Source organism: Xyrauchen texanus, chromosome 41, assembly GCF_025860055.1.
Source record: "Xyrauchen texanus isolate HMW12.3.18 chromosome 41, RBS_HiC_50CHRs, whole genome shotgun sequence".
NCBI lineage: Eukaryota > Metazoa > Chordata > Actinopteri > Cypriniformes > Catostomidae > Xyrauchen > Xyrauchen texanus.
In genome coordinates, this window is record NC_068316.1 from 14453708 (window position 1) to 14481623 (window position 27916).

Consider the following 27916-nt stretch of genomic DNA (forward strand, 5'->3'; position numbering starts at 1 on the left):
ATGTTTGTCACACTGTTTGCATATAGTGAAAAGGCATATTTAACCAAAGCCCTTTCTCAACCTCTCCTCGCTCTGTCTCTTCCTCCATCTCTCTGTTTCTCCTGTGTTCACCGTATGGAAAAAGCAACAGCCTTGCATGTGCTTCTCCACCCTCCAGCAGTTGATTGAACAACAGAGCCGCTCCTCAGTGCAGGGAATGAGGGGAGATGAAAACAGACTCATTAATATTGGAGGGAGAGAAAGAAGGAGTGAGGCTTACTGCCAGAGCTAGTTTAAGATGCTGATGTATCTCACAAGTTGCTCTGACTAAAAGTAGGTCAGCCTGTGAGACCAGCACTTTTCAAACTGATTCACCCACAGGCCTCACAGTCAGAGTCAGTGTTAATGCAGGCTTACAGCTCATCATTTCTGACCAGTTCTGGGTTTATATGGACTGAGATTTGAGACAAGATCTCTCCATATCTTATTTTTGTGTGTGGTTTCTGCCCTTTTCACAACTGGCTATATGTTTTGGCTATATTATAATGTGTCATTATAAATTGACAAGGAATTAATTTTCTTGCTGCAACAAATTCACATTCTTAAGGGTAAAGTGTTTGTCAGTGGTGTAACTTGGATCTTACGAGCCCCAGTGCAAAGCACCTTTGGCTCTTATCTAGCAGCCAGTGATCGCTCACTGCCATCATCTCTCATTGAAAATTAATGAGTTCAGTTCCATGATGGTGTGAACGGGACTTTAGAAGGATTGTTGTTGATGATAACAGGATTTGTGTGTCTTCCTCTTTGACTTTGACTTTCTCTCTCTTTCTTTCTGTAGTGGGATGGTGTGGGCCCACTGCCCGACACTGCTGACCCCCCCAAGGGAATTCAGATGCTGTGGCATCCCTCAATAGTAAAGCCATACCTCACTCTGCTGTCTGAGTGCTCCAACTCGGACACACTGGAGGGGGCTGCCGGGGCGCTGCAGAACCTTGCCGCAGGGAGCTGGAAGGTAAGTCCTATGGTCAGTTACTATGATATCGTCATAATAACAGATAACGGGTTTTGCATTGATAAAATATATTTTTCTTATTTTGACTGTTTGTATTTCTGAAGGTTTATTATCACTTTTGGTATAATAGTACTATATGGTACTATTAAAACATTCCTCTGTCTGCTTGAGCAACTCATTCAGTACGACACACTAACATTAGCTCGACCGATGGTTTAAGTTTGGGGTGGGACTATCAATTTATACAACCAAATGAAGATGCAAGTTTTCTGGAATCTGTGTGAAAATTTTAACTTGAACAATTGGTGACACTAGTGTTGCAGGAATTGCAAACTTCGTCCCAGTCCTTAACTTCAATTGAGCATAACATCAAAAAAAATATTTTCACTAATACATCAATATAAACCTAAAATGTTCTTGTCCAAAATAGATCATACTGTTTAACTACATAAATACCATGTACTGTCAGCCTACAGAAAATATATTTCAGCAGTTTTGTAACATGTTAATGTATACTCCCATAGCATATCTATAAGATTATTCTTTGATGGCTGTTCGTTGGTTCCTAATATGTTTGCTGTGCTTATGTTCATTCACTGCTATCAGGACAGAAATGCAGTGTGTGCATCCATTGAACAGGGTGAGGAGAAATGGTGTAAAATAAAATGTTTCCTGGCATGAAACTACTTGCTTTTGTAAGATATTTTAACCAGTATCAATCTCCTTTTTGGCCTCTCTTTCCCTACCTTTGTTCTCACATCCTTTTCACCATCTCTCAGCGACAAAAGCTTGTTTTACTTCTGTTGCGCAAGAGCTCTAATCCACCCAATGTGCCCTGCAAGATCAATACTCTCAGACCAAGACAGATGCAATGGGATTGGATTGGTTTAGAAGTCCCATGACAAGCTTATACCCCCTTATTGAAGTTAATTGAAAGTGGTGTCCCTACGACCCTTCTCAACACCTAAAGGGCATCAGGGTGTATGCATTTATTTGTTAGGTGGAGTTTGTAGGAGAGACTAAGACAAAGACGTAGAGGAGAGCAAATGAGAGACAGAGTATGTCTGGTCATTTCTTCTGGTTCCCATAATTGGCACCTCTGTTTGTTCATCTAGAAGAGCTGACTTTGAGCCCTGTGCTAATATGTATGAACTATGCTCTCTGTTTATGTTGTCAGAGTCTATCTTGGTCAGTGGGATTATTAAATCCAACTCTGTGTGTTCTAGGAAATGTAAACAAAGCCCTTATCTTAAGACGAATCAAAAGAACACTCAAGTGTGAAAAGCGCTTTGCCGTGAAGATAGCCGGAGTCATGAAATTACATTTCAAGGATATTTATTTTATCACTTTACTTGCAACACAAATACGATTAAGTTTAATGATTTTTGAAGTTGATTTTCACCACACACTCCCACTCTCTGGCTCTTTTCCAAAACCTAGTGAACTGCCTCACTCCCTGCTGTTTGCAAAGAAAGCTACCTTCTAACACTTTGTTCTAACCAGGTTTAGTGCAGCCTAAGTTATCTGTCCACACTGAGAGCTACAATGATGTGATGCACAGTGAATTAGAACGTATTTGATGTTTTAAGTGGAGTGGGATTTTCACTGTGGGCGTGGCCACCAAGCATGGCACCAGAGAAATGTAAACGAATTGACCAACAAAATATCCTGTTGCTTGTCCCATTTTGTGGGACAACACTATCAGAAAGCATACTAACAGCAATGAATGATTTGAAACACTACATAGGCAGCGACTATAACTTAAGCCGGGTGCATACTGTAGGATATTTAACAGTCCTTTATTATTGTCGCTTGTTGTTATCCCACTGAGATCTTGTGTAAAAGCCATGGCACGCTGTGCAACATTATTATGTCAGATTGTATGATACACAAGTCAAAGCATTTTTATTTGTATAGTGCTCTTCACAATGCATTGTTTCAAAGCAGCTTTACAGAAATGCATGCTCTAACAGATAATGAAGCTGTAATGTCTGTAATGCCTTAATTAAAGTCCTTAAAAAAGGCCAATGTTTAAACTTTAGTTGGCATTATTTTATTGTCTATGTATACCTTTTAAAGATAGTGTTTTTCACCTTATGACCAAGATAATCCAGGCAGAGCTCATTGAGGTGCATCGCAGTCAGGCTGGTAGCTTTTGGCAGTTCATTTTACTTAAGTTCATCCTAGCTCCTAGGTTTAGGCAATGACCAGTGAAGTATCCCATGTCTTGGCAGTAGTACATCCTCTGAGATGTCCATTGTATTAGACTGAAGTGATGCAGACAGTGATCATCAAAGTGCCCCTTGCAGTCTGGCTGGCACAGGCTGAAGTTAGTTGTCATCACTCAGCGACACATAGCGGCAGGAGTAGGAAATCAGGCAGGACTGGATCTGGCAGGCTCTGGTAACTAACATAACCAAGACTTTGGTCCCAATCATCCTGTTTGACAGCGTTGTCAAAATGTGCGTTCAAACTGTGCAACTACGATGCTAAATTTCTGATACTGCTGATCTTTTTTGGAGGCTAAGATGCATCGCAACAATTTAGCGGCCGTCAGTGATCAAAGACTATCGGATTTGGTCTTTGACAAGAGAAATATTTTACCATCCCTAATAGATGTGTTTAGGCTTATAATGTATAAACACAAAAAATCCTATATATAGCAACCTATAAAGTACATGTATGTTTGTATGTGTCTCCAACAGTGGTCGGTGTACATTCGTGCAGCGGTGAGGAAAGAGAAGGGTCTACCCATCCTCGTGGAGCTGCTGAGGATAGACAATGACAGAGTGGTGTGTGCCGTCGCCACTGCACTCAGAAACATGGCCTTGGATGTCAGAAATAAAGAGTTAATCGGTATGTTCCTCTTGACTGTCTAATTTTATTTTATCAGTCATTCACATTATTTCAGACAGTTTAGAGCCATTGGATTTGTTGAACTCCAGGTTAATGATAGTGGTCTTTGGCTTCTCTATAATGGAGTCCAATCTCTCGTGTTGTAACCAGTGTGGTAAAAAGGGATACTCATACAGAGCTCTCAGCTGAAGGGATGGTAAATGTCAAAGTTACAAATATTTTCTTTGCGGCACTTTCAAAACATTACTCTGAGACTCATTGAGCCTTCTGGCCAGCCCACATTGGCGCAACCAATGAGTTTGTGGCAAGATCTTTTTTGTCCAGACAGAGGGAATGTTTTGGAAATCTGTTTGGAAACAGTCATAATTTTTTGCTATTTTGTTTGGTGACACTAGTGCCACAAAATACGCACTTCACCTTTAATATTTTGAATATACGGCTATGTGGAGCAGGATTTTGGCCCAATAAAATTTCACTATGGCTGGGATTGACCAGCATGACCCAGCAAAAATAGAAACTAAACAAACAGCAACATATCTTCTTGCATGAAGCTTTATTTAATTGCATCTGTTTAAGACAAAAACTCATTTAACACAGAAATGAATTAGCAATTTTCTGTTTCCATAACTTAATATTGCATAAACGAAAATGCATGCAGGTAGATTTCTTATCGTGTTCAGCCAACCAGTTAGTGTCTCTCCTAATGTTTACTCTCTGCACATTAACAAATACCCTCTGTACCCTTTTAATGTGGTATAATTATACCCCTCTATCATGAACATATCCACACCTACTTATTTAACCATGTTTGGAATATGACCCATTCATAATTTATGTTATTCCTTGCAATCATTTGTCAGAGTAGCTGTTAGGCTTCATCTGATACATGGCCTTTCATTCAACCAGAGATAACAGGTGTTGAGTGTTGTATTGCCTCTGAATTACACATATTAAAGAGTACATGACAGGATCAGATACTGCATCAGTGGGCTCACTGTGAATGACAGGGAGTGGTCCACTGTGCCACACATGAATGTTACATGCTGACCTGCAGTGCTCTGCAGTGCAGTGCATCAGGTGCTTAATTACAGCTTGTTTCCTGTCTTCCTTCCTCCCACCTCGCACTGAGATTCTCACCAGTTACAATTCTCCCATTGACATCACTAACAGACTGTTGATCTCACCCCCTAATGAACTTGGTTTCCCTGGTGAGTCTTGTTGTCTCCATGGCAACGGCTCCCCATCTGCTGCTTTCAGGGCCCCTCTCTGCTTTCCAAACAACTGGTTTATGTTTGCCACCTGGAGTTCATCTATAATTTCAGAATGCACATTCAGATTGCATTCTCCTCTTTGTGGATTCCCAAGAAAATCTGCTTCGGCAAAATTATTTAATTGCTTTATGCCCTAATGCAAGAACAAAGAATTTAAATCAAATTACTGCATACATTTTGTTAATCTGACATTTTGTTTGTCAATGGACACTATCCATTGTCAAGGCTCCTTCTGTTAATCGGACAATTGGACAAATACATTTTAGACAGTTTAAGAGGATCGCCCATTAAAAGCCTTTGAGAGCCATAAAATCATGCAAGGTCCTTCTTTTCTATCTTCTCTCGCAGTTTCTCCCTTCCATGCATGAATTGCTTTACATTTTTGATCACTGAATCTATATATGATCTTGTTTTACAATTCTTATAAACATTTAGTTCAGGGTTAGAAGCTGGGCACATGAAATGCATGTAAATAACCAATTCAGTGCTTTCGTTTGGTCCTCTATTCAAATGATTGTTTGAATAAAAGAATCTAGCCTAAGAATCAAAGCATCATTCTTTATCCTAGAGCTTTGTATCTGAGTGCAGACACACTACACATTGTAAGATCAGAATACTCACAAATATTCAAGAAGCTCTTTTGTTGTTGGATGCCTCATTGTGAAGTTTTTAACATGAGTTTAAAAGAGAATGTATTTTAGAGAGTGCATTTTTGTTTTATGTACTCAAGGGGTCATTTTTTAAAGCTCATTGACATTCATAAACCTTTAATTACAGTAGAAATGTAATCTGTCTCTGCTCTGACCTTTTCTCTTACTTAATTTATAAAAAAAAAAAAGCCCTCTCCGGATTTAAGGTTAATGACGTCAACACTAAGGAAAGGAGGGTAGAGAAGCACTTAGGGTGGTTTTAATTTTTGGCTCATTGCTGTGTCTTCTTGAAAGAGAATGACAGAGATTTGGGAAGCAAAAGGGATGGAGAGAGAGTATTCCTTTCCTCAATGAATCTGTCCTTATCATGCTTAGGGACATGAAGGTGATGCCTCATTCAATCTGATATTGCTGGCTGATAATTTTATGAGATACTGACATTTTTAATGGTTTAAAATGAATTGTAAAAATTATAATCTGACCAGTCTTCTATAAAAAAAAAAACTGCCACATTTTCTGACAACTTTTATATCAGTGAAAAATTTAACAGGATGCCTAAAGTGTGTTTTTCTCAAGAACTCTGTGGAGACACATGTGGAATATTCATAACATTAAGCCACCAAAACAAATATATGAGGTACAGAATCGTGATGGGTTATGAAATTCTTGTGACCAGTGCAGATTCACTGATGAATCACTCATCTTGTATATAAAAATAATAATGTTTTTTTAGGGTTGCCATACAAGAAAAGAATAAATAAACAGGGCAAAGTAAATATGATGTCATAGGAACAAAAATATATTGGAATAAAAATAATGCAAAATGCACTTTCATGGCCTCTATAATATTTATGTATTATGTATAATATTTTATTATGGCTGTTTTTTTTTCACACAATATTGGCAGGTGTTGGAAAAAAGGTCATATTGGACCCTGGCAGCAAACCTCAGCCTTGTTCTGCAGGTGCAGATATTCAAAAAACCCAGGTAGCAAAGTAAAATCCATAACATTAAGCTCTTTTTGAATAGTTGAGAATTTTTAAAAATATGGATTCTTTGTGGTTTGTGACTCACTGATACAGTTGAGTTCCAGTGACAGAATTTAGAAAAGCTTTTGTCTATAATCCCCAAGCTGCTGTTTGAGGATGCTTCAACATGCAGAACATCAGAAGCAGCAGCTGCAAGTGAATACAGACAGTTAGGCGTAGCACTGGATGAGGCACAGAGTAGTTAGATTTGTAATCTGAATCCCTCTCCAAACTTTTTTGGTGGAAAAACACCTCCAGGCAGTAAAATAGGTGTGTATTTGTTGAAAATATTTGAAGTTGTGCTGTAACCTCGGCAACCAGCTTTACTTGGATTGTTTTGATGGTCCGTCATTTCAGTTGATGGAGAGGGATTTGAAAAGTTCTGTTCCATTGCTGGAAGTTTCCTATTTGCCACCCACTAACACAGGAAGAGAAAGGGGGCAGTGTCAGTGGTGTAGATTTAGTTTGAACATTGGGGTGGTCCAAAGGTGGGTATGAATAGAAAATTATATTAATTGCATACTCTTAAATATTTATACACCGTGTATCATAATAATGCATAAAAAAGCATTGTAAATCCCATTAAAAAAAATATTTTCACACAATGAACTGACCCCATAAAATTTCATTTTAAGTGTCTAGGTTACTGTTGTAACCTTCATTCCCTGATGGAGGGAATGAGACATGTGTCAATGTAGTGACACTAGGGGTCACTCTTGGGAGCCCCAAACACCTCTGAGATCAGAGGTGTTTGGGGCTCCCAAGAGCGACCCCTAGTGTCACTACATTGACACAACGTCTCGTTCCCTCCATCACTTTAAATGGGTTAGCAGGCATCACTTACTAGGGATGTGCATCTTCATAACTGAGGCCGATGCGATATGTATCTGGATGCATAGCCAATGATACGATACATTAAAGATACATATGAAGCAGCTACCGATGCGATACGATTCACCCCATTATGATGCAGTGTGATCTGAATTTGATTCGATTCAATGCAATACGATGCAATGGGAAAAAATATGCTATGCGATTCAATATGGTAGGCTACAGATAGTTCACTTTTATTTCTTTGGTTCAGACAGACAGCAAAGCATAAATTAACTTAATTACCTTCTGACTTCTAATGCATAGAGCTTTCACATAAAGGCCTTTGTAAAGCAAAAAACAAAAAGATTAAATAAAACCAGATGTTCTTTTCCTGTTCTGTCTCATGTTACACTTTTAACAGTTCACACATTTAACAGTGAAACAATTTAAGGATGCTCAGGGATAAACAATGAAGAAATGTTCAGTAACTTGCCAGAAGACGAATGTGCTTTCGTGTCGGTGCTTCAAGTGTGTTGTTAAATTAGTCGTACTACATTTTATAGCGGTATAACATATTTTACAAACTACATGGTTTTATCAAAATCTCCATCTCTCTTATAAAACCCAAAGTGTTTTCAAACATTGGATTTGTAATTATTTAGTGGAAGATGCAGCTCTGCCTCTGCCATGTTAATCTATATTCTATGTCAGGGGTGCCCACACTTTTTTGCATGATGATCTACTTTTTAATGACCAACTCAATAAGATCTACCAACTAAAAAAAACACAGTTTCGTTTAAAAAAAAAATGCTTGTTGGGACTACTGCATGTATCCCTACATGGAATTCATTTTCTAATTATTAAAAAAAAAATACACTAATGTTCTGATTTTGATATCATTCAGTTTTAACACTAAACCCAAAACACCTACAGCACAATAGATTACAATAGCCATGGCATTTACCTTATTCTGATGACTTGCACTGAATGGAATCAGACAGTTTTGCATAATCTGGGCAGTAGCTGCTGGTAGCTAGTCTCAAACACTACTAGATTAGCAATTTTGTGCTCTGTTCTCAGAAGCCCTTGGAAGGCGCGAACCTAGTTGTCGTGGCAACTGAATAAACAAAAATCTTGCCTGGTCAAAATGTACTCGTCAACTGCAAGTCAGACAGAAACTAAAAGAAGGAAAGACATATTTATTTTTATTAAAATTAACAAAAGCACATTTCAATTTTGTGCGATCTACCAGCATTGCCTTTGCGATCGACTGGTAGATCACGATCAACGTATTGGGCACCCCTGTTCTATATGACTCTCAGGACACGCCTCGGACTCCATAGTGTTGTGATACATCATGTACAAATAACAGCAGTGGTGATGAGAGAACGCGCTGGAGAAACAGTTTAGAGAGTAGAAATCAATGAACTGCCGCTGTATAACTGTTGCCAGTCCATTCTTTTCTGTGCCTAAAGTCAACTGCGAGAAAGCCAAATCCATTAATTCTGTCTTCCGAATTTATCACTCATGTCCTCTCCATTAGGTGGCTCTTCTTAAATTGAAGTCACAGGTGTTCAGAATATGCCTTTGCTTTTAATACGACAGACATCAAAGGTGGTAACAGAGAGGGAGATATAGCACTTGAAAGCCATGCTGCCTGGCATCCCCCTTTCAAATAGTCGGCACGGTGGCTGATTTTTCATTTAATTTACTCCTTAACCTTTAAGAATAATTTTGTTTTAAGGTCTGTCTTTGAATGCCTTGTTGTTTATATTTTCCTTTTATGTCCAGTTTGGCCATTTTCTGGTAATATAGTTTGTACCTACTGTTAGCTCAGTAAAAAAAACTTTATGGATCCATTTAAATGTTACACTATTGCAGGATAAAGGCTCACAGAGATGCTGCCAAAAGCCTCTCATCACCGTGTGTGACATTTCAAACCAAGCGAGAACCCGCAGGCCCTCATGGAACATTTTACAAATTCCCTTTGAACTTAATATTTGATGGGGAATATTAATGCTCTTCATTTTATTTGGATCCTCTTCATATAAAAGTATATCATGGTATTTTAGTCATTATATAGCTTGACAACCACCTGCACATGCTCTTCTCCCAGGAAAAGCAAGCAATGTCACTGTCACTGTAAAAGATCTTTACAGCAGTGTGTGGCAGGGCGGAGGGCGGGGCCGGGTCGTGATCCTACACACCCGGTCCCTAATTATGCCTCCGTGAGGGATAAAGGCTGACTGCAGAGGATCGTGCGGGAGAGAGAGATCGTTTACGGACATGTCTGTCGTGTGTGTTTATGTTGTCTTTTAAGTTTACTATTAAAACTATTATTTATATCGTCAAGCCGGTTCTCGCCTCCTCCTTTCCATTGATCCCTTTACACTGGTGCCGAAGCCCGGGAAGGAGGAGGGATATGCCGTAGTAGAGTTCTCGCCACTACCGTCCACCCCAACGGAGCAGCCCCAGCCATCTGCCGGTGGACGAGGAGCCCAGCCACCTGAAAGAGGGCGATGGCCGCTGACCGCGAGGGGAGAAGGGGCTCCTAACCGACCGCCTGGAGCGGTCAGGGCTGCTGCCAGGGGCGGAGGAGTTTCCTACCAGCCGCTGAAACGCGGCGGGGTTTAAGACCGCGGGGAGGGGCTCACTGCCGACCGCCGGGAGCGAGAGAACCGCTGCCAGGGGCGTGGGAGACCCCTTTTGTTCCCCGAGAAAGCGGCGGGGCATTCCGTCCGCCAGGGGCTGAAGGACTGCCTCTGATCCGCCCGGAGAGGCGCGGCTGTCATCCGACAGGGGGTGGAGGAGTGGCCGAGGAACAAGCTGCGGCGTATCTGAGAACTGGCGAGTAAGAGTTTTTTTTTTTTCATCTCTCTCTCCTCTCTCTCTCTCACTGCCGCTCTGCGTTGGCCTTTTCCCTCTTTTAAATTTTACAGTGTTTTTTGGGGGGTACTACACTGTTACAGGAAGTACCCCCATTTAAATTATTTTTGTTTCCCTCCCCTTGTCCCCTCCCTCGTCCAGGTAGATGGGGATACCGGCCGGCAGACTAGACGTAAAGCACGCCCTCCCCCAGGGAAAGAGCTATACAGGGGGCTCCCCAGCCTGAGAGAACGAGGGAGGAATGTGGCAGGGCAGAGGACGGGGCCGGGTCGTGATCCTACACACCCGGTCCCGTATTAGGCTAATTATGCTTCCGTGAGGGAAGCGGGAGATAAAGGCGGGAGAGAGAGATCGTTTACGGACATGTCCGTCATGTGTATGTTTATGTTGTCTTTTAAGTTTACTATTAAAATTATTATCGTCAAGACGGTTCTCGCCTCCTGTTTTCCATTGATCCCTTTACACAGTGGTTCTCAACTTTTTGTTTAGTTTTGCACCAGGAAATCTATCTTTCATAAAATGCTATACTTTGCCCAATTCTTGTGTGTTCGTAAATTAAATGTTTGTGATCATATAAAATAATGCTTTAAGAGTGTAGTACTCTAAAAGCATTAGAATACTCTAAAGTTGAAATGGCATTCACTAGAATTTACAGTTAAACAGAGGTAAACAAAGTAGTCAACAAGAATACAGTTAGGGTGGGACTTGATTTTTGTTTTATCGCAAAGTGAAATTAATCAGGAATAGAAAAGTAAAAAGTGGGCATGATATATAAGAATGAAGCCAAATGATTGAAAGGGAGGGGTTCAAAAATAAGAGAGCTTGGTGATGTTAGCCAAAATAGAAAGTTGCTTCAGAGGTGAATTATGATGGCAAACATTTTTATTATTATTTGGATTGACATTGACCAACAAATCGGGCACAATAAGACCATGATCATTTATTATGAATGTAAATATGGTAAATTTTGATTTCTTGTTGACTTTAGCATATTTGACCTTACGTTTTCTTTCCTCGCTTCAAATCAAATCAATTTTACACCATTTTCCATTTTATCTTTATTCAAACCTCAGAGACACCGGGAAAAAGAATTACATTTATATTGACTATCACATTAAACAAGTAAAACTGGGACATTGTTCATTTTATCTGACAGTAATCTTAATGCAAGCACCTCAAATTTAGGCAGTGGGACAACCATTTATTTCAGTTTGAGTGTAACAACGAAGCTCATTTGTAGCATATTGGAGATTGAATGATCAAAAGCACAGATGTTATTACTGATCTATAGTTTTAACCAACAAGTTTTTTATTCTGTAAATATCATGTGTTTCCCACAGTTCACATGTCAGAGAATCTCACATCCCATTTGACTGCCTTCATATTGTCAGCTCACGCAAGACAGACGATTTTGCCTGTGGGTACAAGATAAGGAGACACCAATTAACTGGAAGCTTATTGATGATAAAATTAAGCCCTTTTGCAGTATGCTTCATGAAAATTATGTCTGTGTTTCTACTTCGGAGACCATTTGGAATTAGCGGAATTAGTCTTAGATTAATTTCATTAGCTGTGTGCTTCTGTGATAGAATAATAGGCAGCCAGAAGGAGAGGGACTCTGCGTTTCAAAGGTCAAAATATTGGAATGCTCCAATGATTAATCTAGCACCGAGAAATCTGAGAAATACTCTTCTTTTATTTTTCTTGAAACTGGATTGCTACTTAACAAAAATCATTGGTTATTCATTAGTTTTTGCATTAATTACAGCATGAAAGTATTTGCATAAAGTATACTGTACAGATGTCCACACAAAACATATAAGTTTTATAATTTTCCATTTTTTTTAACAGTTAAGGACATTTGTGTTTCTTTTCTATCTCCAAATTTAAATTCCTCTGGAGCAGCTAAAGAACAACAAAATGAAATATAGCTAATAACAGTGATCCTGACAGTTCAATGACATGGGAGGGGAACATGACCAAAGCTGCCAAATTTGAAAGAACAGATCCTACGGATGCTGTGGATACAATTGTTTTGGTGTCAGATTTCAACTTGATTGATCACAGTTGCACAATTAGGTTTTTCTTATGTTATAATGCCACCTTGGATCGCAAATTGAGGAAATTTGGCATAAACCCTCAAATTGTCCTGTTGTACATGTGAAAAAAAATTACATTTTCAAGTTTTATTGGACACATAATTAACCATACACAGTATGACATTTAGTGAAATTCTTGGTACGACTTTTCTCCTCATCTATATATATATATTAGTAGAAATTGAAGTAAAAAACATGAAATAATACATAATAACAGATGTAGAGGTGGTAGCAGTAACAGTTTGACTGTCCAAGAGCTAAACATGCAGTGGCAGATCAGTGTGATAGCCATACGATGCATGCCGAGTTGCCATTCCCATCTCGGGACTCGAGTCTGAAGCCAGTACTTTGTACATTGTGCAAGGTAAAGTGCAGTTGTGCAGTAATGTTGACCTGCAACAGGCTGATGTTATAGAGGTGATGTATAATAATGATAATTTAATAATATAATAATGCAGAGTGTAATATTGCTTCAAGTGTGTGGTGTTGAATAGTGAACCTAGTCATGGTGTTGTCCTTGGTTCAGGACACCGATGGCCTGGGGAAAGAAGCTCCTTGTCATTCTCTCTATTTTGGCCATCAGGGAGCAGAAGCGTTTCCCTGACCACAACAAAGAGAAGAGTCCATTATTAGGATGGCTGAGGTCTTTCATGATCTTCCTGGCTTTGGTCCAGCATTGTTTGCTGTAGATGGACCGCAGGTCAGGGAGTTCGATGTGGGGGATGCACTCAGCTGATCGCACCACTCTTTGTAGAGCCAGTCTATCTGGTTTTGTGCAGTTTCCAAACCAGGATGTGATGTTTTTCTGTCAGGATGCTCTCAATGGTGGAATGTTGTTATGTTTGGATATTGCACTCACAAGAGGCCATTTAGTCAACATAGGCAACACACAAAAACACATTGGCTCATATATTCTAAAACATTAAATGAATCAAATTGTTTTTGAAAACTTTTTGTCAGAAGCATCTGAAGATGATTTATTCCAAATTTTGTGTGAAATTTGTCAGACAAATGACCCAAGAAGCTGGAACATTTTAAATAACACTGGAGCGTTCTTTATTCTTAATAAAATGCAACAAAATGTGCCTGTTATTCATTACTCATGTTAATATAAATTACCTACGAACAGTTGCCATTTGCAGTTGCAATTGAAAAATAAAGAGTTGTCAGTCTAGCAAGTTGTTTACTCATGCACTGCATCTCATAGTCTAAGGGGCTGGAATCCTAGAATTGCCCCTGGTGTGGAATACAGGAGAATTGAATGACAAAAATATTTGAGTTGCTTATGTTTTGACTTATTTGTTTGCATTGTGATTGTGTGTTGCTGTGTGGATGTGTTTGTGGATTTTACTCTTCTGAATAATGGACAAAAGTGATATTTGTAAGGAAAGAGTACTCAACATCCTGACAAGGTGTGATTGGCTTTGTGATTTTTATCTAATAATATCAGTAGGTGTGTTGAAGAACAGATTCGCCTCATGTTTTACTTACACACAAACTCATATTGTTCTCCCTCTGGTCATGTTATTTTTCATCAGTGCTATGTGACACTTGTCAAGTTAGTTTTAATTTCACATCACATGCTGTCTGATTTTTCTCACTTTCTCATCTCATCTGAACTTAGAATATCCCATGATGACACATCTGACACTATTGTACTTAGTGTTGTGTGAGTCCACCTTAGTCGAGTCCGAGTCAAGCTCAAGTCTTTAAACAATTGAGTCCAAGTCCATATGAATCTGTTAAAGAATCTGAATTAATATGGTGACTGTGCATTCAACATCAATATGTTAAGCTTATTTTAACCTTCACAACTAAGAAAAACAATTTGTCAATATACAGTACTGTGCAAAAGTTTTAGGCAATTGTGAAAAACATTCAAAGTGAGGATTTCTTATAATAATAACATAAATAGTTTTCATTAATCAATTAACGTCAAAGTCCCGTAAACAGAAAAAGAGCTAAAAGAATATTTAGCTCTTTTTTAGCTAAATAGATTTAGCTCTAAACCTGGACACAGTTTTTCTTGGTTATTGGCAGATAAGATGTTCCAAACTTCTTGGAGAATTTGACACAGTTCTTTTATTTATTTAGGCTCTCTCAATTACTTCTGTCTCTTCATGTAATCCCAGACTGAGACCATCTTAAGACAAATGTATTGTGAAACATCTTATGTGCCTAAGACTTTTGCACAGTACTTTAAATGCAAACAACTAATTATTAATATCCTGCTGAACACATTTCAAAGTGGTTTTAGAATGAAAGAAATATGCTTTAGGTGTATGAAGACAAAACTGTCCTTCAACACACTTCTTATTGTGTTCTAAATATGGTATTGTGTTTCTTCAAGAAACACATATTTCCACACAGGAAGCTGAACATTTTGGGAAGATATGGGGTGGGCATGTTTTCTTTAGTGCTGGCTCAATTAAGAGCAGGGGAGTCATTACATTGATTAGTAAACAGCTTACAATTTAAATGTCTCAAACAGATTAAAGATCAATTAGGAAGAGTCATCATTGTTTTAGCAAAAATTCTGGAGCAAATGTTGATTTTTGCTTATATTTACACACCTAATGCTGATGATCATGGCTTTTTTATAGATCTTTGATTTATAAAATGTTGCAAGATGCTGGCATGTTGCAAGACGCTGGCACCTCTCATGATATAATATTGGGAGGAGACTTTAATCTTTTGATTGACTCAAAAGACTCAAAAAAGTCCTTGATCACAGTGAAGCAAAAGTGTTTAAGTCCCCTAGAGCAACAGTGATGCTTCAAACGATTTGTAAAAATCTTGGTCTTACAGATATTTGGAGACTTTTGAACCCATCTGGTAGGGACTATAAATGTTTTTCCTCAGTCCATAAGATTTATTCTAAAATAGATTTTTTTTTTTTTTTTAACTAAGTCCCTCATTTCATCTGTGGTTGATTGCTCAATTTGAAACATTTTAGTCTCAGATCATGTCCTGGTGAGTTCAGAGGAGTTGCCACATACGAGGAAAAATAAATCATATAGTTGGCACTTTAATGTATCCCTGTTGCCAAATCCTGAATTGCAACAAATGCTAATGGCTGAAATCAATGTCTATATGGAGACCAACTGGTCCTCAGTATCCTCTGTGGGCGTGGCTTAGGAGGCACTTAAGGTGGTTCTTAGGGGTCGGATCATACAGTATGCCTCATTCGCTAGCTGGATTTATTTGATCCAAAATACAGAAACAACATTGATATTCTGAACTCTTTTTACAATCTAAAAGAACTGTTTTCTATTTGAATAGATTGTAAAATGCAATTTGTGATCAACCTGAATTTTCAGCATCATTACTGCAGTCTTCAGTGTCACACGATCCTTCAGAAATCATTATAATATGCTGATTTTCTAATATGTGCATATTTAAAGTGCATTTTACTCATTTACACCTGAACAGGTGCCATTGAAATGCAAGTGCCATCTTTACAGGTAACACACAGAGGTTGCTCTACAAATATGTGACGGACTGGGTTGTACAATTTCCATCATGGTTTATTTCATCCGTCATATTAGTTTAAATGGCACTGATACGTAGTAAATTAGAATTTGTCTCGATATAGTCAACATTTTCAGTTAGAAATGACTTTGCTTAGTAAGTGTGAGTCTGATAAAACGTGTTCTATTTAATAATTAGCAGAGTTGGGGAATGTACTTTTTAAAGTGTACTTACGTTATTGATGTTTCTGAATGAGAGTGGTAGAGCATGTCTGGTGAATAGCGATCTCTTTCCCGCACATCCACACAGCATGTGCATGGGACACGTAAGGACATATACATGTGAAAACTGATGTGCAGTATATCAAATACACAGAATGTATGATAGTACTAACTGTAGAGAGCACATCAAAAATAAGACAAAGCCAAACCCCGGATATTTAGAGGCAATTTTTAAATCCTGGCCAGATGCTTTTTTCAGGTCTGAAAAAGAGGACATGTCTGGGGAAAAGAGGACATATGTTCACCCTATGTTACGTTTTTTTTTTGTTAGTTTGTTTGTTTTTCATTGCTTCACAAATGCCATGGACTCGGTCGGACTCCCAAGTCGGAAAGGCTTGAGTCCGAGTCGAGTCCGAACTTGAGTACTCCAACTCTAGTTGTACTGTCACAGTTATTGCGTTATTATAGTATATACAAAGAATAAATTGCAGCACAATAGTTGTACTGACTTAAAAGCCTGACAGTGTCTATCATTATTACTCCAGTGCTAATCAGCAAATCCTCATTTCACCTTTCTTTCTCTTCTTTCTTACTCTGTCTCTCTCTCTCTCACACTTTCTCATCAGGTAAGTATGCAATGCGGGATCTCATACATCGCCTGCCTGGTGGAAGCAACACTAGCGGAAGCAGCGGGGGAACCGCCAACAGCACGTCGGGTAAAACCATGTGCGATGACACCGTTACAGCTATATGCTGCGCCCTACACGAGGTCATCACCAAGAATATGGAGAACGCCAAGGCCTTAAGAGACGCTGGTGGCATCGAGAAGCTCATCGGTATTGCTAGGAGTAAAGGAGACAAGTATGTATGTCTTTATCCCTTTTAACACTTGTTTATTGATGAGATTGTATGCTACTGAAAAAAACAGCTTAAACCAGCCCAAGGTGGTTTACTGGTCTTAGCTGGCTCCCAAGGCGGTTAGGTCTAGTCTGGTCAAGTTTGCACTAGTCAGCTACATTTACAAATGTATGCATTTGGCAGATGCTTTAATCCAAAGCGACTTACAGTGAACTAATTACAGGGACAACCCCCCCTGGAGCACCCTGGTGTTAAGTGCAATGCTCAAGGATACAATGGTGGTGGGGATCTAACCTGCAACCTTCTGCTTACCAGTTATGTGCTTTAGCCACTATGCCACCACCACTCAAGCTGGTCGGGCTGGGGACCAGCTAAATTGACAGAACTTCAGTTTGGCTAGTCTGGGAGACCAGCTAGACCAGTTCAACCAAGCATGGAGACAAACTAAACCAGCTAAGACCAGTAAACCACCATATGCTGGTTTAAGCTGTTTGTTTTTTTGGTTTTTGTAGATGAGAGAATAAGAAACTGTGTGAGCCAGACTTGAATTTGTCGAGTGTGTACACTAACTGTCAGGCATCGACTTTACCAGACTTATTTATCATACTTTGCCTTTACACATTCTTGCATGGGCCTTGAGGCCCATCAGTTATTTTGCTTACCGGAAATGTTTTTTCTCTTGACGACTGATATTTTCCAGCTATATGGTTCCTCTTTTTTGCCTGCACCTTTTAAAAGAGATGAGCACAATGGTTTAGACCTCAATAAACATTTCATGAGCTTCAAGGCCACGTTGTCAACAAATGTTCAACTGCATCATATATAGGCTACATCCGGAAGAAGCCAACAAATAGTCACTTAGTCAGTGCTTTCTGAACTGGAATGAAGAAAAGAAAACCTGGAATAGACTTTCTCTCACCATTGTATACAGAGAGCTCTCAATTAAGATTTGCTACATTCTCTTATGGCCCAGTTAGGTAGAATAAAGCAATAAGCCACAAGAGGCTGTGTAATACACTGACTGTACCACGGTGGCATGGTAACGTCATTAGGAATACAGCAAAGCAGAGTGCATACATGTGGTAAAATTTCTGTCGATTTATTGTACATCCTCGAGTGGATTGTATAGCAGTGGCAAAAGCATTATGATTAAACACACATACTCTATACATAATTATCAATTGGCTATTTTACGACTTAGAACATTTAGCTTCCAATCAGATTTTAGAGTCGAACTATTAGTTTCATAACAACCATTTATTGATCACAGCTTTTTAAACAGAGACGCTGTTTGCTTCAGTCTCTTAGAACAGTGTTGTAAGGTGCGTGTCTAGCTAGCCTGACACTGATTGATTGATGATTCTCACTCTTCTGCTTGAGTCAGGATGCATACTGCAAAGACATTAGTCTGACCCTCATTATGCTGAAACATGCTACTGATTTACAAAACAAATGCACAGCTATGCTTCTACAAATAAATGTTGTGGTTTTTGTCGATAAAAGATGAGCGGCATTTATTTCCTCTATTAAAGCCATGTTCACTCAAGGACAGTAAAGATTTTCCTCTAACTTAATTTTAAGTACCAATTGGAAAATGCTCCATTGTGTCCTTTGAGCTGAAATGGATTGAATCTGCTCAGCACAAGACAAAAGACACAGCCGTTCTATAAAATCAGCTGACGTCAAACAATTTGTGTCATTATTGAAAATCAAAGGATTGCTTCTATTGTTTGTGGCATATTTTTAATCATAACAAAGGCTGCTGTCCATGTGAAATATTTGCACAGAAAGTGAAGAAAACACATTTGCGGCATTGAATGCTTTCTAAGGAGAAGTCATCTGAGAAACAATGTAACAGGATTCCAATGTTAAAATCTTTAGATATTAAAAACAACTCCCTTTTACTTGAAGTTTGACAAAAATATGTCAGTATATTTAAGAAAATTTACATTGTCTCATAATGTATAACTACTTTACTTTTGTGTATCTGGGTAGCTGGCTCTAATTTCGTTGCTGCGCAAGTTGCAGTGCTACGCACAATAACAGTGCGCTATGTCTCAAAGCGCAAGTGGCCAGGGGTGGGAGTGTTTGTGCTATCTATGGGTGAATGCACACAAACTGTTGGTGTATTGTATGTTAATGAAGCGCAATTTTAGTCCAAGACGATTATAGAAAACATACACACATACAGTACATTGCGGTGTAGAGCAGTACAGGCAACAATACACTCACAGAGCAAGGGATGTTTTGCATACAGCCCATATACACTACCAAATTCTTATGAATGGGCTGTCTATTTATATCGGCATGGCTTTTTGGGGAATGGAATATATAATAGGAAGCAGATGGCGAAATAACCAAAGAAGAACCTCCAAATTAAATTGTATTTGACCCACCCCATTAGCACTTTGTGTGTGATTTAGCCCCACCTTAGACTTAGTGCATGCTTGCACAAAAATATCAAAACTTCATGCCCATGCACACTGACTTAGCATGTACGACGTATCGCATACTACTTCGCTAAAGGAATAGAGCTGTTAGAATAGTGCCCTATATGTGTATCTGAGTAGCTGATGTATAATTATTTTAGGAAGTTTATCAATGCTTTCATAATTTTTAATACATTCCGTTGTAACATCCTCCCAAGATTTTATCGAAAGGCTTTAAACAAGTTTGTGTATTTTCACAACAGCCATATGCTGGACAAAATTAATGATTGATGTTGAAATGAATGCCCCTTTACTGAACTGAATCTCTTTCTGATACTCTGTCTATTTTCTCTTCTCTTTCTCTCACAGACACTCACCTAAAGTGGTAAAGGCAGCATCTCAGGTTCTCAGTAGCATGTGGCAGTACAGAGATCTCCGGAGTCTTTATAAAAAGGTAGGAGACTCGCTTTCACTCATGACAGCTGTGTCCTGCTCAGGTTGGGACGTATAAAGAAGTTAAAGCATATCATTAGCATGATAACTGTCTCACACTGCTGTTATTTCCAAACTGTTTGTATTTGTACTTTTAGATCAAATATTTGTAATAAAAAATGTTGGGAAGCATTTTTGTACCACCAAAAAAATAATATCTCTGTGGTGTACAGTTTATTCAGCACGACAACTTGTAGCCGACTGAAAACATGAATCCACTGTGACTAGCAATGAATGCTCTATTGAGCAATAACGGCCAGTCTAAAGAGATATTTCCATTCAGTAATTTTTATTGCACCTTCTGCACTTACTATTGTGCATCTCTATTCAGTTCTTCATCACGTCTCGCTCACAGATCATTCAGGCAGTTTCTGGCCTTGGCTAGTGTTGACTTTATTCAGAGGAATGCATTGTACAAACTGAGCTCCACCACAAATAGACTGCTGTGAAGAGACCTTGGATGAATGTTCGCATATTTCTTTAGAATAGCAATTAAAAGTTGACTTACCAAACAGACTTAATTTTTAATTGCCAACCCTTTTTAGCTAACCTTTGGGACCATTAAATAGACTGTGTGCACATGGAAATTAAAATAAGAACTTTGGGAATTAACCTATTTACATGTAGCTAGACTGCTCTGGTTGTATTCAAATAGAGCTTGAAAGGTCAACAAATAACCAAAGTGCTGAATAGGACCTTAATAAGGTCAGACCAACTTTGTCAAAAGTCAATAAGACATATCTACAAAATGTTCCCAAATGAACTAGTAACAAGTGAGAAGGATGGGAAAGGAGATTGCAGGGTTGTATGAGGTAAGTGTGTCATGTCAATTCAAGTCACATTTTATTTATAAAGAACATTTAAACAACAGAAGTTATCCAAAGTGTTGAACAATCAAATAAAACTGAATAATTAAAATAGATAATTTAAAAACAATAAAACACTGAATAAATCAACACAATTTAACAATAACAGACAAAATACAGTCTCACAATTAAACTATCAAAAGCTAAAGAGTAAAAATAATGTTTAAGGGAAAATGTTTGTGTGTTATGGGTTGTACTGACTAATCAGTTGGTTCTGCCACTATTTGACTAGTCAATTTTCACATCAACAACTTGTACAGTGTAGAATAAATTCAGCTTGTTCTACATTGTACATGGTGACAGCGGGAAGAATAATCCTCTGTCTGCAAACTGTGTAGCTGTGTGACATTAGATTTGTACAGAAAACTGTAGCAGCCAAATATACTGTATATTGAATTACATGAAATCATCTGAGATCAATTGGAGTTTTCATAAACATAAAAACATTTTTTACTGTTTAAGTAACATGGGGTGGTACTCTCAAGGGGACCTTTTTTTTTGTCCCTCTAATTAAAATGTATAACTCGTTTTGGCTGCATAATTTTACCTTAAGACCTATTGTGTACCTTTTAAAGGTACATTTGTATATTTTCTTCCTCTGGGAACAAAAAGGTGTACCTTTTGTCACCTCAAGGGTACGACCCCAGTGATCAAATTCTGTTGTTTAAATGTGCTTTATAAATACAATTTGACTTGAATTGACTTGACACACTTACCTTATACATACCTGCCATCTCCTTTCCCATCCTTCTCACTTGTTATTAATTAATTTGGGAACATTTTGTTGATTTGTCTTTTAGGCTTTACTCCTTTAACCTGTAAACCTGACAGTAAAGTAAAAAACTAAACTTAACTTAAAACAAGTAAAAACTATTTGCCATTGGGGTAAGAAAAATAAACGTAATAATAAAAAAGGGAAAACAAGTTGGCAAATAGTTTTCTGTGTCTTGATAAATCTTTATATTTCTCTGAAAACAAGACTGTATCTTATTATATCTTGTTTTGTTTCTCAAGTGCATTTGACTTGTTTTAAGAATGTTTAGATATTTTTACTGGAGAAAAAAGACAAAAATACTGATTTAGACAGTTTTTTGCAGTGATTACTCTGAATAATGAATCTGGCAATGGTGATATACTCATTTTCATTTTTTACCCGAATTAGCTTTCCACACAAACACACTCCGTCAATGCAGCACTTAACCCTCTGGGGTCTGAGGGTGTTTTGGGCCATGGAGAAGTTTTGGCATGCCTTGACATTTGTGCTTTTTTCAGTTGCTTAAAAACATATTAATGGCTAAAGTCTGATAGCACTGACTTCCGCTGTAATGACGAAAATATCCAGCAGGACGTGCAGACCCCAGAGGGTTAACTTGCCATAAACTGCAAAGGCCGCTGATTCTGCACAGTGTATTGTTATTTATGCAAGGTACAGTAAACATTGACCCGTCGACTAGTCATCTACTTTGCCGGATGACTTGTCGACAAGTCAAAATGAATAGTTGTGCAAGCCCTACTTTGAGTGGAGACACAAATATAACTATGCTGCCCAGTGGCAAACCACTGTCCCCAGGCTCCAAGACCACACCGTTCCCCTTCAGTGAACATTCTCTACCCTTACAGATATGATAGTGGGTGGGGAGGAACATCCCAGCCCTTTATTGGGACGCATTACCCACACTACTCTCCAAAATCATCACTGCAGAATTACAGCCTGTGGAGATGGCGATGGATACTATGTTGACCTTTAGAGATGGGGAAAATGCCACAAGCTGACTGGTTGCACCACTGAGATGAGTTCAGAAGTGTTATTTTAGAAATGCCTTTACAATCTCCAGATGGAGCTGTCCCTTCTCTGAAATGTGCTGGAAAGAGCTTGCAGCACTCTGGATTCACAATGCCTACTTGATGAAGGGTTGGAAAATGTCCCTAATGATATGTAATGATAGATGTTTAGAAGTTTACCCTGCTGAGCTTGCTGCCATCAAAACCAATGTTATTACAAACTCTAATTTCATGTGCACATAGTATTAATTACCCTCTCTGTCTTTTTTAAATATTTAGAGCATTAGACAAAATTAAGGTAATGTGCACTGATTATAATGAAAGAGAATAATTAGATAGAACGGCAATTCTCATTATGTTAGCAGACTAAATATCTATAAATATTATTGAACAAAAGACCGAAACACAGGTTCAGGAGAAAACTGAATGGCTGTGTTGTGTTGGCATGCCGCCTTGAGGCTGGTTATTGAACAACTGCTTACATGCTTTAGCTGACACAGATGAAGTGACACAGTCAAGGGCGTAGCCTAAGCTACAAATGCGTCATCAGAGAGGCTGAAGTTATTAAGTACACAATATTGCTTATTTTATACAGTGCACTCAATTGTGAGACAGAGCTCTAAATTACTCCCTCAAGTGCTCTGTCCAAAACCTATTTATCTGCCTAAAGAGGCAGCATTTTAAGGCTTCTAGGTGCGCTCTCTGTGCAAAGTCTGATAGTTAGGTTAGGTAGTATATTTATGTAGCCTTCTGTAATACTTTCTACAGGTCAAATTCTAAGGGGCCATTCACAGCAAACATGTTTGTGACAAGGAGGAGGGCGTGGCCGGGCCATTAATCCGGTTCCCGCATCCTCATTTCCTGAACTGTTACACTGGTGCCGAAACCCAGGAAATGAGGAAGAGCATGCTGCCTGGGAGAACTCGCCGCTGCTGTCCGCCAAGTGTCGGATGAGCCAATGCGCAAGAGACGCTGCCGGCAGCAAGTGGGTGGAGGAGTCTCTGACGTCTGACGTCAGGTCGGCTGAAAGGGCAACACCTCCCCTCCAGGAAGGGCGGGGGAGAGTAAGTCAGGCTGGAGGTTTCCCGGTCTGAATCTGGCATTGGGGGTATGTGACGAGGAGGAGGGCATGGCTGGGCCATAATGAAAAGAATTTCAACTTTTAAAAATGTGTCTCAAGTGGTCTGTTCTGCTCTTTTCTTGGCACGGTGTTCAGTTTCCCACAAGGACGCGTAATTGCATATATCCTTCATGTAGAAGGCAATCCCACAATTTATTGTGACACACACAGTGAAAAAATAAATCCAAGATGGAAGATAAATATAAATAAAATATAAATAAATACCTATATATTCATGCATTACAGCGAAGCATCATAATCACAATTAATCGCTATATACATTTTTGCTGAGAAGGACCCTCAAATAACAATAATTCAATAAATAATTATTAAATAAGTAAAGTTATATTTAAATTATTATAAATTAAATAGTTAAAATTAATTTACAGTATTGTGGCAGGCGAGTAAAGCATTGTCAAGACAATACATAAAGTCACTTTAGAAGGCAATGTATTGTTTATTTCCTTAATAATAGGCTTAAAACATAAGCACGTCTCGAGATCCACACTACGTCCAGCTGTATTTGAATGCAAGCACACATCTTCATCTTGTGCTGTCGTTAGTGGTAAGCAAGCCTGAGTGTGGTTTGTGGTTTGTAGTGTCAGTACAGTTATGCGTTGCCTCTACAGCTGGAGTTTCGTTTACTGCCCTCTGCTGAAAACAGGTGAAACTTCAAGCTTGAATTGGTCCGATGGTAGAAATATTCCTTATTATGATCCGGTGACATGATTATTTAAAATAAATAAAAGTGTTTTTATATATATATGTATATGTTAAATCAACAGCCCTAATTATTATACTAAATATTTGTGTTTGCTGCATATTTTTAAGTTTATATATCATGCATGTATCAAACTCTATTGAAATCAATTGCGTGACTAGCATGCAAAATGCTATTTGTTTGGCGTGTGTGGAGATGCTGCCTGTTTAGAGCATTTCAAATCAGATACTTATTAGGTTCCATTTCAGCTAGTATGCTGCCTTAAGCTACGTACACACTGCCAGCGACTTTATCGCTGCAGGTCGCCAGTGGCTGGCGGTGAAGTCGCTAGTGGGTGTTCCCACTACTGGTTGCCTAGTAACGTTTATAAATGACATTCACGGATGTCATTCCATTGCTGTTGACAGCGAATCTCTTTTCTTGCCACTAAAAACAAACATTTTGTAGGGAAAAGACTAAATATAAATGGAATCAGTACATAAAATGCTTTATATCAAAAATGAATGAGAAACAAGGCGTGCTGTTTGCCAGAGCGGCTGTTTATCTGCGGCGTAAAATGCAAATGTCGGTCTGTATGGGTCCATAAAATCCCCTGATCTCAGATACACCTTTCCACGCAGTATTTTTCTTTAAAATGTCCTTGTACGTGGGAAGAGACATATCATAGAGCACTGGAACATTTCTAACAGCAAGAATTAACCTTTCATCCATCTTTCCGCTACTGCAGGAGCTGAGAGAAAGAGAGAAGGATCACGTGAGCTCTCCGTCGTCTCTCCTATTGGCTGTCGCTTCGTTAGTCGCCCAAAGTTGAACTTTTCTCAACTTTGTCGCGTCGCTGGACACGCCCACATCTAGCGCCAACGGTCGCGACAGCTCGTATCGCCGGAAGTCGCTGTGCTCGCATTGAAAATGAATTGTATTGAGTCGCAGTCGCGCGCGATGTCACTGGCAGTGTGTACGTACCTTTATGCTGCGTTCACACCGGACGCGAATAGCGCGTCAGGCGCGAGTGATTTCAATGTTAAGTCAATGCAAAGACGCGTTACGCACGTAAAAAATTCCTGCGGCGCGAATGGCGCGAATTGAGCGTCTGGCGCGTTACGCGTGTTACGCGCGAATGGTGCATTTTGTGCATTCACGCGTTTGACGCGAATTCGCGTCTGCCGCCCGAGTTGAAAAATCTGAACTTTGGCGTCAATTCGCGCCGCGTTAACCAATCAGGAGCCTAGCTGCCTGCTGTCACTCAGGAGGTAAAGTGACGTAAATTTCATTATTATTGTAATGTAAAGACAACCAACATTAGTGTCTGGACAGTGTTGAATAAGGAAAAAAACACAGGACAGGTTAATTACTTTTGGAGGCTGGCTCCATTTATCATCAAAACAAAAATAAATAAATAATTTAACCTGATATACTACCATGGAAAACCTGACATTTTTAAAAAGTCTCAACTTAATAAATGTGCATGTTGTGGACCTGACATCCTGGAACTTGGGCTGACAACCTGGGGGAAAAAATACAAAATATAATAATAATGGACTATTTTTAGATAGTTTAGCTCTTTATAGGTTTGTGGGTGGCTCTTAAAAGAGCCGTTGTGGGGAAGTCATGAGGAGGACTTCAAACGCTACTCCATCGGCTGCCATGGTACTGCTCCCTCCGCCGAGAAGTGTGCCATGAAGACATCCCTCACCCGGAGTGCCTCTCTGGAGGAGTTGTTGGCCGCAACCCGACCCAGACCTGGCAGTGGCTCCTCTCCAGCATGTCCCGCGCCCCTCGCTGGTGGACCCAAGTACGGCGACGACGATCCATATGCCGCTGTTTTGCTCTCCAGAGCAAATACAGAGCGGTGACTCTCTCCACGAATGCTCGATCAACATCAGCCATCTTGTAAAAAGATGGCCGTCAACGGGTTTCGCCTCCGGAGTTTCATCGGATTTCGCCTCCGACGCGCGTCACGCGCGTAAATTTCGCTTCAAACTTTTTTTTTTTAAGCGCGTCAATTTCGCTCTTGACGCGCGAATGGATTCAAAGTGGTCAAGCGTATAACTAGACGCGGTAGGCACGAATTTGACGCGCTATTCGCGTCCGGTGTGAACGTAGCATTAGGGGCGTTTCACAACAAATGCATATTTGCATCTAAAAAAAGTTAGATGGAGGGTAATGAATGGATCAGAATTCCATTTTTTTAAGATGCGTTTTTAATAGTTGCAGTTTTAAATTTGAACTTTTTAAGTTCAGCAACTAAAAAACACAGCACTGAAAAAACAGCAAGGTGCAGCACAACTGTCAAAGACGTCCATGTAGCGCATGTTTACATAAAATAAAAAAACTGAGCACATGGAGATGAAAATTAGTTTTTTGGTCCGAACAGCACCATTAAGAACAGGGGCGGACTGGGAACAAAATTCTGCCCTGGATCAGGGCGAAAATTTCATCAAAATGTTGGGGGGGACAATAAACATAACAATTCTCAAGAGCAATTTTTGAAGGGGACACCAAGGTTTTTTTTGTTGTTGCCCCGTTTAGTTTTTTGTCCTGTGTTTTGTTGTCCCCTTCTGCATTTCATGGAACCGTTTCGGTGCCCTCTTTAGCTTATTGCAACCCCTTCATCATATTGCGTCCCATGTTGGCATATCCCGGCCCTGTTTTGTGGCTGGCCCACTGGGAAAAGTTTTGGTTCTCCCAATGGCCAGTCTGCCTCTGCTTAAGAGGGCAGCTGCCTATCTAGAGAATGAAACTGTCTCCCTATCTCCCTTGTCTCTCTATCCCTTTTTAAAACTCCATAATTTTTTTAAGTTTAGGACAGTCGATCCACCCCTTCCAGACTGGGTTTGTAAAGATTTTCAAACATCCCTCAAACTAACCCGTTTCCTCTGCCAGCCCAGCTGAGCCCTGGAAATGTCACAAGGGATGGTATTAAGCAAAGGGCAGCAAGAAAGAGATTGCTATTATTAACATTTGCAGAGCCCCTTCCTCTCATCTCATGTGTGCATAATGACAGTCACTCCATGTGGACGTGTTTCTCTCTCCCACTGTTGATAGGAAAGGTGTCAATTGGATGAGTCTGGCCACCTGAGGCGTGATTCTTTTTGTTTGGGGTGGTATGACAGAAGGGAGAGAAGAGTAAAGACAAAAAAGGAGTAAAAGACAAGGAGAAGTTTGGGCTGCCAGACACCTCCCTGAGCGATGAGCGATGGCCTTGTGCACAGAAAGCATTTGTGATTTTATAGAGGCTGTTACATGTTATAAAGTTCTAAACATTTGCTCAATATTTAAAATAATGTCTGTATTATTAACTCTTGTGGCTACTTGACATATATAAAAGCTCTGGATGATTTACATACCTGTTTATCATCAAC

At 39.4% G+C, this 27916-nt stretch overlaps 1 protein-coding gene across 5 annotated transcripts in view; it reads left to right on the forward strand.

Moving 5' to 3' along the window:
* The window catches only part of LOC127634067 (catenin delta-2-like), a 415686-nt gene that overhangs the window by 359891 nt on the left and 27879 nt on the right, over positions 1–27916 (forward strand). For all 5 annotated transcript variants that reach the window (XM_052113475.1, XM_052113476.1, XM_052113477.1 and 2 more), the window contains 4 exons: positions 818–991; positions 3697–3847; positions 16913–17147; positions 19943–20027. In XM_052113475.1, the coding sequence (XP_051969435.1) occupies positions 818–991; positions 3697–3847; positions 16913–17147; positions 19943–20027 (645 nt within the window). The remainder of the gene's footprint in view (positions 1–817; positions 992–3696; positions 3848–16912; positions 17148–19942; positions 20028–27916) is intronic.